The sequence below is a fragment of the Gossypium arboreum genome, chromosome 8 (assembly GCF_025698485.1).
Source record: "Gossypium arboreum isolate Shixiya-1 chromosome 8, ASM2569848v2, whole genome shotgun sequence".
Lineage (NCBI taxonomy): Eukaryota > Viridiplantae > Streptophyta > Magnoliopsida > Malvales > Malvaceae > Gossypium > Gossypium arboreum.
In genome coordinates, this window is record NC_069077.1 from 3,471,553 (window position 1) to 3,487,561 (window position 16,009).

The 16,009-nt window shown below is 31.4% G+C and overlaps 2 protein-coding genes across 5 annotated transcripts; both read right to left on the minus strand.

Annotated features, from left to right (window-relative positions):
• Positions 1-1,821: 1,821 nt before the first annotated feature.
• Positions 1,822-4,328, minus strand: LOC108467811 (uncharacterized). Of its 4 annotated transcripts, none has more exons than XR_008286884.1 (3): positions 4,068-4,328; positions 3,300-3,463; positions 1,822-2,235 (listed from the first exon to the last, which is right to left on the minus strand). XR_008286884.1 is itself a non-coding variant. In XM_017768597.2 (3 exons), exons 1-3 carry the CDS (start codon positions 3,505-3,507, stop codon positions 1,918-1,920), a joined length of 315 nt encoding a protein of 104 aa, XP_017624086.1. In that variant the 5' UTR covers positions 3,508-4,328; the 3' UTR covers positions 1,822-1,917. The 4 variants fall into 4 exon arrangements, 1 of the variants encoding a protein (XP_017624086.1); XR_008286885.1 differs by having other exon boundaries at positions 1,822-1,975; positions 2,187-2,518; positions 3,300-4,328; XM_017768597.2 differs by having other exon boundaries at positions 1,822-1,975; positions 2,187-2,235; positions 3,300-4,328.
• An 8,730-nt stretch (positions 4,329-13,058) lies between these two features.
• LOC108468695 (uncharacterized) lies at positions 13,059-14,354 on the minus strand. The gene has a single exon (XM_017769563.2). The coding sequence runs from the start codon at positions 14,079-14,081 to the stop codon at positions 13,302-13,304; it is 780 nt and encodes a 259-aa protein (XP_017625052.1). The 5' UTR covers positions 14,082-14,354; the 3' UTR covers positions 13,059-13,301.
• Between the last annotated feature and the right edge of the window lie 1,655 nt (positions 14,355-16,009).

Consider the following 16,009-nt stretch of genomic DNA (forward strand, 5'->3'; position numbering starts at 1 on the left):
CCTAGGCCTACTGTCCACTGTCTTTTTGTAAGAGAGGATCTGTTTTCATCTTACTCTACCATCCTTAACAAATCAGAGAGTAGTCTACATCTCTGTCATCTTCAAAGTGTTGAGATCCCTTTAGGCCCATATTTTGCCTAAAAGGAGACTCGGAGTCAATGACAGCGTTACTCACATCATGGATATCTAGGGACCCGCTGAAAGTAGATTCACTACAAGAAAATAGACTTTTAGTGGCGCTTTTTTTAGCCTTTAGCGGCGTTTTTAAGCGCCACTAAAACTATTTGCGGCATTTTTACTAGCACCACAAAAAAAACCGATATAAGAAACGTCGCAAAAATTTGCGGCGTTTATTCAAAAAAATACAGCGAAAAGTCATGATTTTTAGCGGCGTTTGTGGGAAAAGCACAGCTAAAAGTTATGGCTTTTAGCGGCATTTGTTGGGAAAGCGCCGCTAAAAGTCATAACCTTTAACAACACTTTTCCCACAAACGCCGCTAATAAATAGACCTTTAGCGGCGCTTTTTCGACAAACGCCGCTAAAGAATATAACCTTTAAAAAAATTATTTTAATTAAATATTATATTATGTTTAAAATTTAAAATTGAACTTTGAACTTTAAACTATACACTTTTAAGGATAAATAAAAATATTAATTAAATTAAATTTCCTATTAAAATTTAAACTTCAAAACTAAATATAAAAATTAATGAATTTAAATTAACGAAACAATAACATTAATCGAATAAAAAAAAAAGATAATGAAGAAATTAAGGGTCAAACATTAGCTCCAATAATTGTTCAAAATATAAGACAGCTACATTCAATTTGCAGCACTTTAACACTTCAATTTCAAGCACTTTAACATCTCAATTAACAACATTTAAACACCTCAATTATAGCGATAAAACATCTCAATGTCCAGCAACTAAACACTTCAATTTGCAATACTTAAACACTTCAATTTGCAACATTTAAGCACTTCAATTTACATCATTTAAACACTTCAATTTACAGCATTCAAACACTTCAGTTTGCAGCACTTTAACACTTCAATTTGCAGCACTTTAACATCTCAATTAACAACATTTAAACACCTCAATTATAGCGATAAAACATCTCAATGTCCAGTAACTAAACACTTCAATTTGCAGTACTTAAACACTTCAATTTGCAGCATTCAAACACTTCAATTTGCAGCACTTTAACACTTCAATTTACAGCATTTAAGCACTTCAATTTATAGCACTTTTACATCTCAATTAACAACATTTATACACCTCAATTACAGCGATAAAACATCTCAATGTCCAGCAACTAAACACTTCAATTTGTAGTACTTAAACACTTCAATTTGCAACATTTAAGCACATCAATTTACAGCATTTAAACACTTCAACTTACAGCATTCAAACACTTCAATTTGCAGCACTTTAACACTTCAATTTACAGCATTTAAGCACTTTAATTTGCAGCACTATAGCATCTCAATTAACAACATTTATACACCTCAATTACAGCGATAAAACATCTCAATGTCCAGCAACTAAACACTTCAATTTGCAACACTTTAACACTTCAATTTACAGCATTTAAGCACTTCAATTTGCAGCACTTTAACATCTCAATTAACAACATTTATACACCTCAATTACAGCGATAAAACATCTCAATATCCAGCAACTAAACACTTCAATTTGCAGTACTTAAACACTTCAATTTGCAACATTTAAGCATTTCAATTTACAGCATTTAAACACTTCAATTTACAGCATTCAAACACTTCAATTTACAGCATTCAAACACTTCAGTTTGCAGCAGTTTAACACCTCAATTAACAATATTTATTCAATTATATAATTAAAACAACAATATAATACATAAACTCATATATGACGTTGAAGCTTAAAAATCAAACTAAACTGTTCCATACCCCAAAAACAGCAAAAGAATCAACTTTCCACAACCCATAACCCTAGATATTCAAATATGGAAAAAAGTTCAATAAATAAGATTGATAAGACCATCAACTCTAACAAAAAAATAAGCTAAAACTCAGCTTCATTAACCAAAACAACCTCGAAAATATATGAAGAATTCATTATAGAACTCAACTTTGACAACCCAATTCTAGAAAGAATATACACAATGAGTAAACGAAAAAAAAAAAGGAGAAAATATTGTACCTTGCACTCGTTGAGGTTGATTTCATTACTTCCAGCCATTTCTCTTTCTCTAAACACTCAAAAACAAAACCCAAAAGCTTAAAACAGATCCTTGTGAAGAACAAATCAAAAACTCACAATTCATTTCCCAAACCCAAATAAATAAAAAGTAAAAAAAAAAAAACCAACAAAGATGTTAATCTGATCTTATTCTCTTTTTTTCCACTTCAAAAGATCCCTCCTTTTGTTTTTCTGCCGTTAGAGCTTATTATCAAGAGAAAAGATAAACAACTTAAAAATCTCTTCAAAAGGAAACAAAGAGAGAGTAAACGATAAAAGATGAACCATCCGCACTGCAATTGAACAGAGAGAGAAGGGGGTTATATGTGTGTCGTGTGGAATGGGTGAAGGATAGAAAAGGTGGTGCAGATTAGAAGACAGGAAAGATAAATGCTAAAATATACACAAGGTGAAATGTGAAAATGAGTGATACCAAGTAGTAAGCAAGAGCAAAATCAGAAGGTTTTCCCCTATTGAACCACTTTTATTCCTAACCATTTTGCACAGATTTCATCATCAGAGGAAGAAATAAAATCAATACATTGCAGTGCATTTCTCAAAATCACACACTGTATAAAAACTTCTCCTATAAATTTTGCAGATAATATCTCCACCAATGGAAGCAGTTACAGCTTCAAAGGCAGGCCATTATCTAGAACTGAAGGTCTGAAATTGGGATCCTAAATAAACCTTAATCTCGTAATTGTCAAATTGTAAAACATCTGCTAAAAAGAATGATGCATCCCCTTAGTTGACTCCAGCATTTATGAAATTCAGAGTTGACCTTCCAAGTGCAAAATTGATGCAGCAAATGACCTTACAACAATTTTTTTTTTGTTATAATTAAAATATCCAAATATTCATTTTACGGTCGACAAAGATCCTTTCAGGTTCATAGCTACCCTTCATATTCTACCTTATACTCTACCTGGACAACCTGGTAATTACATCTAATGATCACTGTTAAACAAAAGTTTTAAGACTCAGAATCCTAGCAGGCACATAATATAAGCAAACAATTTAAATGAACTATATTATCCATCTAACATATATAAAGAAGGTTGTAAGAAGAACCTTTTTCTCTATATAGAAAGAGAGTACGGAGGGTGTCCAGGTGAGCATTAATCCTTTCTCTCCTCCTCCTCTCAGCTTCGCTATGACTCTTTAAAGCCGCTATAACTTTCTCTTCCGCCACGCTTTTCTTCCCAACCTTCACCGGCGACTTCACCACCAGCTCACTTTTCTCATTATCCAAAACAAGGATTGTGAAATCCCATTGCATGGACCCAAATCACGGGAAAAGGGATCGAGGAAACCAGAATAACAATTCCCAGAAAAAAAAATGTTGTCATTGAAATAGTAAGCAGCCATATAAAAACACACACAAAAATAAAAAGAAAGCTAAACGAAGTTGATGAGAGTATTCAAAAACAACAGAGGGAGCAAAAACAAAACAAAACAAGAACAATATGGGATTTTTGGGATTTCAGTGAATATTCAAGAGGGAGCAAACAACAGAGGGAAGAACAAGAGTATTTGTTTTCTCAAATTGCAAAATTCAAAAAAACAAGAATCGATTTATCTCTGAGCACAAGGAGAATTGAACAAATGAAGTTACTTTATAGCTTTTTCAAGCATACCAATAGCACACTCTCGAGTCTGAACCCTTAGAACACTGTCAACTGTAGTAAAATTAACAATCAGGGAAAGTGTTTTTGAAGACTAAAGAGGTCTATTCCCGATGGCATATAAATTGAAAAGAAAACCCATTTGAAGAGATAGTTATTAATATGAAAATTACAAGTAAAAATAGTGATAGTAAACAAAGAGAGAGAGGGCTACCGACAGCAGATGTTGACAGAGATACAGCAGCGGGCTACCGACGAAGATGCAGAGGGCTGCCGATTTGAGGAAATTGGGGGAAAAATAAAGGGAATCGGGGTAGGGGAGAAATGGTTTGGGAAAAATAAAATGGGGAAAAAAAGAGAAGAAATTTCAAGTGAAATTTTAGGATTTCTTTAGGGATGGGGGAGGGAACCGATTTTGGGAAAAGAAAGGAGGGAAAAAAAGAAAGATTTCTTGTCAAATTTTGGGATTTCGGGGGAAGGGGGGAACGAAAAAGTCTAATGCATTTTGAGTAACAAGACGGTACCGTTTTGTGTAAAAAATTTTGTAGCGTTTTTTATAAAAAAAACACCACTATTACTTACTTTTTGCGGCATTTTTAATAAAAACGCCACAAAAAGTCATTTTCTCACCTTTTGCTCTGCTAAAAATTCTTTATTTTATTTTAATATATATAAATTTTATCATTATCTCTTAAATAATTTAAACTATATTTAATTATATGTATATACCTAAATTTTGATAGAGATATATCTCAATATTATATATGAATTTCAGTTTAATGTGTAATTATAGACGTGAAATTCTAATTGTGGTTTAAATGTATAGTTGAAACTTTAATTTTGATTTAATCATACACATTTTAAAAAATAAATACATCAATATATTTTTATATTGAATAAATATAAACATTTATATATGCAATATATAAATATAAAATGATTTATATCAATAATTGTGTTCATAATTTATGCGTTTGGGATTTAACCCATTTTGATATATATATTTTTAAAATAATAATTTATATTTATCTTATTTAGATTTATATTATAAAAAAATCTAAGATATACAAGTTAAGTAGTTCACTATATTTACCCTTAAACCCCAACCCCTAACCCCCTAAACCCAAAACCCTATATCATAAATCCTAGACCATAAACCCCAAACCTTAACCTATAATTTAAACTATAATCATAATTTTAATATATTAAAATTAATCTTATCTCTTTTACAATTATATAATAAATTATTTAATATATAAATTACAAAGCATTAATTAATCTAAGCCTTAAACCCCTAATCCCTACCCCCTAAACCCTAAATCATAACCATAATCTATAAACCCTAAAAACCTAACACTTAACCCATAACCCCTAAGTCTTAAACCCCAACCCTTAAACCATAACCCATAATCCCTAAACCCATAATCCATAAACCTTAAAATAGTAACTCATAATCATTAAACCCTTAACCAAATACCGTAAACCCTAAACTATAATGATAATTAATTCAATATTTTAAAATTAACACTATCTCTTTTACAATTATATAAGAAAACATTTAACATATAAATTAAAAAACAATTAGTCATATACAAAAAATCTTTAAAATTATTTTAAACAATAGTATTTTAATTTTTTTCATTTTTTGTGCCGTTTTTCAAAAAACGCCGCTAAAAACCTGTTTTGCTGTAGTGAAACCTTAAACCCCAACCTTAAACTACCCTTAAACCATGATCCCTAAACCCATAATCCATAAACCTTAAAATAGTAACTCATAAACATTAAACCCTTAATCGTATACCGTATACCGTAAACACTATACTATAATGATAATTAATTCAATATTTTAAAATTAATAATATCTCTTTTAAAATTATATAAGAAAATATTTAACATATAAATTAAAAACAATCAGTCATATACCAAAATCTTTAAAATTATTTTAAATAATAGTATTTTCATTTTTTCATTTTTAATAAATATTTTCTATGTTTTTACTTTCAAATTTTTTCTCTGTGTCATTATTTTTTTCTGAAGAATTTAAATATTTAATTAAAATAAATTGTATTTTAATAAAATAAACCAGTTAAACTGTAAGTAGACAGATGAAATGTTTTTTGTGGCACTTTTTTAAAAAGCGCCGCTAAAGCCACTAAAAGCTCAATACAAAACGACGCCATTTTGCAAAATTCTTTTGCGGCGTTTTTCTAAAGATCGAGCATTAGTGGCATTTTTCATTCAAACGCCGCTAAAAACCTATTTTGCTGTAGTGATTCCAAAGAATAAATGATTCTATGATCATGGATGAAGTATACATGAATATTTGAAAGAAAGTCCAAAGAACAAAAGAATCTATGAACAATTATTTGTATAGTATGAAATGAAATAAAAGAATATTTACTCAAAAAAGATGCATTTTATTGAAATAAAGACTTAGGACACAAGCCTATTTCACAAAAGGGGTCTAATTGCTTCAAGGCTTAAAGCAACAAGCGTGTTTTGAATATTACTCTAGATTAGCTCTAAAAATACAGGGATTTCTTCTACAGTCCCATTATTCAAAACATCCCCAAGTACGCAAGGGTTTGGAAACTATTATTCTCCAGTTCCCTCTTTGGATATGTCATTCAGATTCCCTGATATTCCTTCCAGGCTTTTGACTTGTTCAAGGCATTACAACTCTCTTGCCCCCACTTTCAAATCGTATTTACTGCATCGTCAGAGTGATTTGGTTCTGAGGAATCGTCAAACCTTACAACTCCCATTTCAATGAACCTTTCGACCAACTTTTTAAAAGTAGTGCAGTTTTCGATTGAGTGTCCCGTTATTCCAGCGTGGTACTCGCATTGAGCATTCTCATTATACCATTTTAGGAACGGAGGTTGCACTGGTTCTGAGTAGAACGGTGACACTACATGTACATCAAAGAGATTCTGATACAACTCATTATATGACATTGAGATTGGTGTAAACCGGAGCCTTTCTGTATTCGGCCTCGAGTTGGATTCCTGCCTCGGCTGACCTATGTTGACCAATTTGGGGTACCCTTTGCTTACATTATTCACTTCATTTTCATTTTTATTTGAGGTTGACCTCTTGGCGTTTTCTCCTGCATCTATCTTCCCGCTTCTGATTGCGTTTTCAATCATCTCGTCGGACATTACTATGTCTGAGAAGCTCAGGGTAGCGCTTCCCAACATATGGGTAATGAACGGGGCTTTCAGAGTGTTGATGAAAAGCGATGTAGTTTCTTTCTCTAGAAGAGGTGGTTGGACTTGCGTCGCTACCTCTCTCCATCTTTGGGCATATTGCCTGAAGCTCTCACCTTGCTTCTTTTCCATATTCTGTAGTGTAATTCTGTAGGGTCCCATGTCAGTCATGTGGCCATACTGCTTCATGAAAGCCCATGCTAAGTCTTTCCATGAATTGATTTTAGCACGACTTAATTTATTGTACCATTTAGTTGCTGACCCGATCAGACTGTCTTGGAAGCAATGAATTAATAATTGGTCATTATTAACATATCCTGTCATCCTTCGACAGAACATTGTGATGTGAGCTTCAGGACAACTAGTCCCATTGTATTTTTCAAACTCTGGAGTCTTAAATTTTGACGGGAGTACTAGATCAGGGACCAAACTCAGATCCTTGGCATCGACCCCGCGATGGTAATCAGTATTCTCCATCACTCTAAGTTTTTCTTCCAACCACTTGTATCGATCTTCAAGTTGTCTTGCCAGTTCAACCTTTTTCTTTTTCTATTCCTTCCATTTTGTCTAGATCAGGAACTTCATGATTGGTTAGACTGTTCCTTGGATTGGACCTGAGCCCGTCGGGTAGTTCATGGGTGCCGAGGTACCGACCTGATGTTGTGATCTGATAGCAATAGGTACATCTTGCGAACATGTCTGATCATTTATCAAGGTGAAACCCGGAGGGTATAGAGGTTTCTCATTGTTCTCCCCAGCATTGATCATGGAGTTTTTTCCTTTTCCTAGCCCCTTAGTCAGTAATTGGGACAACTGATTCATCGTATTCCTTTAGGCCTCTAGCATTTGGTCCCTTATATCTTGTTCGATCTTCGCCAGTTGCTCTTGCATTTGCAGTTGTAGCAGGTCTTGCGTCTCTCTTTGAAGTTGTTCAAGTCTTTCCAATCTTTGATCCATATCTTTTATCCTTTTCCGTGTACCATAAAGATGCCTAGTCGTTTGACCTTTGTCGGTTCCCAGGCTAACTGAAATAATTTTACCTAATTAAGGTTCTTTTAGGGAAAGTCTAATGCAGATAATGCAATGCAATGCAGATGCATGAAATGAATGCAAAAGAAAGGAAGGCATTGATTCTGAATTCAATTTCATTAGAACAACTTTTCTAGAAAATAAATTCCTTTACATAAAACGGACTACATATACGGCCTTTCTCTCATATTCCAAGTGAAGACACCTAACTTCCTTTTCATATCCGGATCTTATGGTCGAGTCTTGCAAATTCCCCAAGAGATGTCTATATTAACTCCTTTTTGCTTGATCCAGGCCGCGACTCATTGATCACTTGTCCCTGCGATACTCGTTAGCTCCTTTAAGACGTGACGACTCTTGAATAATCTTTGTTGGCTTGCATCCTCAGGCAATGAAGCAAAGTCTTGTATTTCTTCACGGACTATCAGCCTTCTTTCATTGTGTTTACTTGGACCATATTTAGACAACCGTGTTATAATCCACTTTATCAAAAAATTCGTTTTCTTATGACAAACTGTTCTATTTAACAATCAAATATGAATCAACACCTCATTCCTATGATGATGTAATGCAATGCAATTATAAACAAAAAAAAACAAAACACATTAGTACAGGATAAATAAATAACAAATAAAGCAATTTGGGTAACCTCTAGGGGTTCGGAGTGGCTCTACCTAGGGTGGGCTCCTAGGTCTCTCTATATATGGTTTGGTTCTAGAGTAAGGGTACCTAAACCAGCAGATTCCTTGATCTTCACTTATTATAGGTTCATATAGACCGAGTTCAGTTCAGGGGAATACATTTCCCTATGGCTATACGGAGATGAAAATCTCACGAAAACATAGGTACGGATGTATCCTAAAAGCGATCCGCTATCCTGCACGGAGGTGAAAACCTCACGAAGGAATAGTTTCTCACTCCCACTTAAAGGGTGTGACCACAACGGTCATGCAATGCAATGTGCGAGGATATAATGATGAAAACTTGAAGCGATTAAAGAAAATGGGAATAAAATGATGAAAATCGCACGAAAAACGGGTGAAATGCAATGAAGGGATCGTATATCAAAACCAAATTCTCAATTTTTGACAAAAAGACAAAAGTTAATCAACTTGTGGCTTGACTCTCTTATTAGGTCCCCAGTGGAGTCGCCAAGCTGTAGTAACCATTTTTTGGAAAAACGGAACGGGGATCGACTTAGATTTGAAAATGAAAGAACGGGAGTCGCCAGCAATCCTTTTTGATGAGGTGTGATCGGGTCACCTTAAATTAATCATTTTAATAAAAGTTAAGATTTACTAAAACGAAATTTTTTTTGGTCTACGAGGAAGGGTTAGCACTCTCGATACGCTCAAAATTGGTACCTAGTTGATTAATTAGTGTCTTAGTGTCGAAGATTGAAAACTTGAAAGACTTTTGAAATACGATCCTTCTTTATAAAAAAGCTCAAGTGTTAAGGACCTTCTCGTCTCAAAATATGAAATGTCACATCCAGTAAGTTAGGACACGACATCTTGAATTTTTGAGAGCGAGCTTGTCTTTTATATAAAATTCATGTATTTTAACCCCCTTTTTAAAAAGGATGTTCGGTTATTTAGGGTGAACTAGGAAAATCGAAACCCAGTAAGTTAGTGCACGTTTCCTCGAATTTTTGAACACCGAACATTGCCTTTATTTTACAAAAGATCTTATTTCGAGGTAACAAAATGTCATACACAGTAAGTTAGGGCACCATACCTCGTATCCCCGAAAATAAGCATTTTTCTTTTAAAACTCGTATTGCGATTTAAGAGGATTATGTCGTTATTTAGATTAAACGAGGAAAACTGAAACCCAGTAAGTTAGGGCACAATTTTCTCGAATTATCTAAATACGAAACTTGTTTTATTTTAGAAAACACAATTACATGTGTCGAGTGAATGACCAACGTAATCATAATCACATGGTGAAATGAGAAACAAATCGCAGGGTTAACAAGCATAATAATAACAGAGGTGATGATATAACGATAATAATGACGAATAATGTGGATTTGCAAATATATTGAGACACATGTGAGTAAACGAATAAACATAATGCTAACACCGTAATAATAACGAAAATATGAGTGAATAAGAAACATAAATAACTAAGTAATGAGAAAATAAAAAAGTAATAATAATAATGCAATGATAGTAAGAAAAAAAATGAATGATAACAATAATATGTCAAATAATAAAATTAATAATAATAAAAGTAATGAGAATAATGAGAATATATAATATATAATATTAAAGGTAAACACATAATACATATATTAGAAATAATCATAATCTTTGAAAACAACTATTAACAATTATATAAGTAGATAATAGTAGTATATACATGGTATAGTTTAAAAACATAAACATAAGATAATATGAGAAATAAAAATATATAAATGTTATAGTATTAAGGTATATGCATAAAAATACAATATTAAAATATATATACACGTAATATATAAAATGCATCCAGATTAAAAATATATGCATAGAAATGCAATATTTAGACTATTTACATAGTATATACATGCTAAAGAATGATAATGATGCTTAAAATAAATTTTAATGATATTACATAGATATATACATATGTATTAAAATGAATACATGATAATATTAGAAGTATGAACACAATATACACAATATATTAAAAGTATATATATATATAGTATTTATAAAAAATATACATATGGTATAATGTTAATATGTATATGCATAATATAGAGTATGATATAGTATTTAAATGTGTATACATAAAATATATATTAGGAATAATAATAAAACAACTATATGAATATATATAAAATATATGTAAGTATTAATTAAAACTAAAAATATCTAAATAATAATAAAATATGCTAATGATGATAATACAAAAATAGTAAAATATAAAAATGAATGATATTTAAATAATAAAGAGTGAAAAAAAATAATAGAAACCGTATTAAGTCTAAAAAAAGGACTAATTTGAAACAAATATTAAGTTTTGGGGCCGATTTTAAAAATTAATAACGGGGAAAGGGACTAATTTGAAAGCGCAAATAACACAAGGGGAACCTCGGGGCTAATTTAAAAGAATTGAAAACTTGATTGCAAAACATATAAAAAGCGGAAGGACCGGGCATGCAATTAGCCCCTAAGAGCAAAAACACGCGAATCCCAGGGTAAGACGGGTCGGGTATTCGGGTCGTGCCTAAACGGCGTCGTTTCTGGGTTTTAAAAGGGGCGGGCAAAACGGTGCATTTTTCCGGCCTATATAGACTAATTATTTTTTTTTAATTTTATTTCCCTTCTCCCTTTTTTAAAAAAGGTCTTCTAATCCTCTCTTTTCTCTCTGCAGGTACCCTAGGTCAGGCCAGCATTCATCGCCGTCCGTCGCGCCTTCCGCCGACGGTGCCGTGCGGTGGCCGAAGTTTCGAAAAAGGTGTATTTTTTTTTATTTTTCTTCTTTATTTTAATAGCATATATGCATGTCCATGTAGACAGGAAAAGAAAAAAAAAAGAAAAGAAAGAAACAGATTCAAAAATTTTAAAACACCTCTCGTTTTCTGATTTTGATTTCTTCTTTGGGCTTCTTTTTTGCTTCTTGCGATTTGTTGGTATTTTTAATCTCTGTTTTGGTATTGAGACTTCTTTTTTGATATAGGTGGTTCCAATCTAAGAGATTTTATTGTAAAAATCTGCTAACCTAAAAACCTTTTTTACAAAATCATCCATTCGGCTTTTATAAAGCCTTTACAATCCCTCTGTTTTCTACACTATTCTCACATTTAATGGTTGCAGGTGAAGAGGCGGTGGAGTAGAGGCCACTTGCAGGAGATGTGACTGGGGGCGGTGGGATAGGTGATTTAGGGTTTCAAATTCTGAAACCCTAAATTTTTGAGCTAGTTGGGTCAGATTGGGATTAGTTTTGGGTAGGTTTTGGTTGTTTGAGCTTCTGTTAGGTTTAGTGGGTTATGGGCTAGGTAGGTTTAAGGGTTTTGGGCCCAAAATTGGGCTTGTACATCTACCATCTTTTAGCTCATCACTACTAGATGATAGAGAGCTACCACCATAACTTATAGAGTCAAAACGAGGGGATCCAAAAGTAAATAAGTGCAATCATGCAAAAATCAACTTAAATTGAATTGTTTACAGCATTAGATTTTAGTATTTATGTGTTATTATTGATTAGTTTTAATTGAAGTTTAATTAGAGTTATTTATTTACTTTTGTATATGATCTAGCTATTAGAAAATCACACATGCAAAAGGAATAAATTGAAGCCTTTTATATTAAGAGGTGAATTGCAGTATATTTTTATTTTAAGAAAAAGAATAAATTAGTCATTCAATTAAAATTTTCATCCATATATTTTGTTAATTATATTACATTAAAGTAATAATATAAACAAAAGTGTTAATATAATTAATTATTATGTTTAGTAGCTCAATTTCAAAATTGATAAAAATTAAACTACTGTAATTTTTTAATTAATTTACTCAATTTCTAAATTAAAAAAATTCCTAAATTGTAGGAATGTTTTTACCTCATATAACACGTTTGTGACCCAAATCTACAAGAAACGATTCTGATCATTTGATCAAAGGATTTTGTGGGTCATTCCAAATAGCTTCACAACTTGCAATCCATAAGTATTTAAAATACTATATATTTATTTAAGTTTGGATAATAATTTTTAGAATATAGATTTTTTTAATATTGTAATTTTATAAGTTTTGATGTGTTTATGTAATAATAAATTTTTAAAAATTGGAAAAAATACTATATTGATATTTAAATAATATGTTACTTTTGTTATTAATTTTTAGTTATTAAAATATTATTTTATTATTTTTATATTAATACATAGACATTTGAATAATATCTTTTATTATTAAATATAAATATTAAAATTATTAAATTTAAAATTACATTATTTATGCATACTAAATTATATGTGGATTATTTTAAGTTAAAAACCAATTTAAAATAAAATTCACAGTTTGAAAATACTGCAATTAACTCCTATATATAATACACAACACCGTAATTTCTCTTATATAGAAAACAAACAACGCCATAATTTACCAATGTAGGTGGAAAGTAGAAAGTGAGAAACAATGCTTACTTTGGTATTCTTTTTAACGGTTGAATTTAAATGTTGAACATTAGGTAAAACTTTTGAATGAATCACAAACCAGATGCTTAGGAAGTCAGACTTGACCGGACTTTTGTCAGTTTCCGGTCATGAAATCTTTGATTGGGGCCAAAAGGGTGGAGATAAGCCGCCTTCTTAGGCGACAACCCCAACCCGACACCCAATATAGCACCATCTGATGAAGACCTTGCATGTTTCGTTTTCTCCATTTCCTTAATCATCCTCCTCCGCTCCTTCGAAGCCATTGATGTCAATAGGGATGACGAGTACGTCGAACCAGAAACGAATCGATTCTCATAAGATATACCTATACTAGAATGTGATCTCCTCATGCCTTTTGGTATACAGTTCTCTTGGAATAGATTACGGAAGCCCATGGCGGAGACGCCACTCATGGCCGGGACATCCGAAGTCGAAAGAACCGATGCGCCAATGTTTATAACCCCTTGGAACCTACCGGAAGGTCGGCGGACTTGTACTGCACTGAAAGAAGGAACCCTTATAGCAATGTAGGACGAGCCGTCTCGAAGGAGGTTACTGACGAGCAATCTAACAGTTCCAACGAGGGTATCGAAGAAGATACCATCAGCGAAGATCTCAATCGAAATGCCGGAGGTTTCGCTGTAAAGAAACTCCGATGAAACCTTGAAGAGAAACTTATCATTCCATGTTGGGTTTTCACCGCCTACACAATCAATGCAAGAACGGAGCTTGACGGAGGAATCAATCCAAGCGACAGCATAAGTTCTCATGCGACGGAAGGTGGTTGTTTTCTTAAGTCCTTGTGCGGAGATGAGGGTTATTTCTATAATGTAATTGTTCTTCATATCTCAGCCTAGGTCTACCTCTCTCTCTTTCTTTCTTTTCCGTTCTCGTTCCAGGAGCTTCAATTTTGGTCAGGAAAAGAAGGAAAGGAAAGGGAAACCTTTCGTTAAAGGGACATTTTGAACAGAGAGGTATTGCCAGCGAGAACAAGCCAATGACAGAGAGAAATTGGTAAGAAATGGTCAAGGCAATGGAAAGAGAGAGAGTTGGGTAGCGTTTATTTATAATCTCTAGTTTAGTGTTGAAGAGAGATGATTCTTGTTGTGGCCCTTGTGGCTGGGAAAATACGATAAAATATTAGGCTATTTAGATTGGTTGAAATTTAGTTGAAAAATGTGAAATTTGCGTGGCTAATTCTCAACGAAATAAACTAAAACCAGTAATAATGAAGAGGGAAAAAAACATTTTTGTTAAGAGAAAAAGCAACTTTATTATTGATTTTGTTTCAACATAAACACAACATTAAACCTCACATTATTGCAACTTCAATAACCTTCCTTTTGATTTTCCCAAACTTGTAATAATAAGAGGGTGCATATCTTACTTTTATTATTAATTTTGAAATATTAAAATATCTTTTATTATTTATTATATTAATACATAGACATTTGAATAATATATTATTATTAAATTTAAATATTAAAATTATTAAATTTGAAATTACATTATTTATGCATACTAAATTATATATGAATTGGGAACAACAGTGAGAAAATAAATTAGGGCTTATCAAACAAATAGGAAACTCTAGAAAATTTGGATTACAAAAATTTCTTATTTTTTTCTATTAATAAAGAAAAAATCAGAATAAAACATACATAATTAAATATATTTCATACTAAAGTTACAAATTGAAGTTTTATTATTTAGGTTTAATTGAAGAGGTCTTAATGGTATTTAAATTATAAATGGTTAATGTCTAAATAGATATTAAAATCCATCCATGTTGTTAATTATATTATGTTAAATAATAATATGGACATTTCACAAAAAAATGGATAAAAAGTGTTAATATCATTAATTGTTATATTTAATTGTTTAATTTCGAAATTGATAAAGATTAAATTATTTTATTTTTTAAAAATAATTTATTCAATTTTAAAATTGAAAAGGAGAGGAGGAATTTTTTACCTCAATGTAACCAATTTGTGACCCAAATCTACAATAAACAATTTTGTGGGCCATTCTAAATAGTCTCACAACTTGCAATCAATAAGTATTTAAAATATTATATATTTATTTTAGTTTTGATAATAATTATTTTTGGAATATAGATTTTGTTAATACTATAATTGTTATAAGTTTTGATGCCTTTATGTAATAATTAGCTTTTTTTAAAACTTTTAAATTGAAAAAATATACTATATTAATATTTAAATAACACTTTACTTTTATTATATTAAAATACTATATTAAAAATACTATATTGTTACAAACTAAAGTTTTATTCTTTAGGTTTAATTAAAGAGGCTTTAATGGTATTTAAATTATAAATGGCTAATGTCTAAATAGATATTCTATTATTTATAAAAGTGGATGGTTAGAAGCTTAGGTACTTTATGATTGATACAAGTATGGTTGGAATTTTACAATGCTTGTTTTCATGCTTAAATAGGTCTTCTATGATTGATAAAAGTGGATGGTTTAATTTTTTTACTCAATTAAGAAATTATTATAAATTTCATAAAGGACCAAAACAAATGTTCTTTTAGTCCAAATACAACACTTTAGCAATTATAAGTATTAGACAACAACATTTAATAAACTTGAAATTAGACGATAATATTTATTTTTAAATTGGTCAGTGGAATTAAATTTACAAATTTTCCTCAACATGATTATATCAATTTATTTATCTATCTATTTATTTGATTTACTTTTCCTTTTTAATGATTTTTTTAATTTTTGAAAGTTTTATTTGTTTTAAAAG

Bases quoted from the DNA above. Each gene is read 5' to 3' on its own strand.
- LOC108468695 (XM_017769563.2), bottom strand. From the start codon at position 14,081: ATGAAGAACAATTACATTATAGAAATAACCCTCATCTCCGCACAAGGA.
- LOC108467811 (XM_017768597.2), bottom strand. From the start codon at position 3,507: ATGCAATGGGATTTCACAATCCTTGTTTTGGATAATGAGAAAAGTGAG. The intron at 2,236-3,299 runs GTTCTTCTTACA...TTGAGTGTTTAG, and splicing joins CTTTCTATATAGAGAAAAAG to AGAAAGAGAAATGGCTGGAA. The intron at 1,976-2,186 runs GTACAATATTTT...TTGAATATCTAG, and splicing joins TCAACCTCAACGAGTGCAAG to GGTTATGGGTTGTGGAAAGT.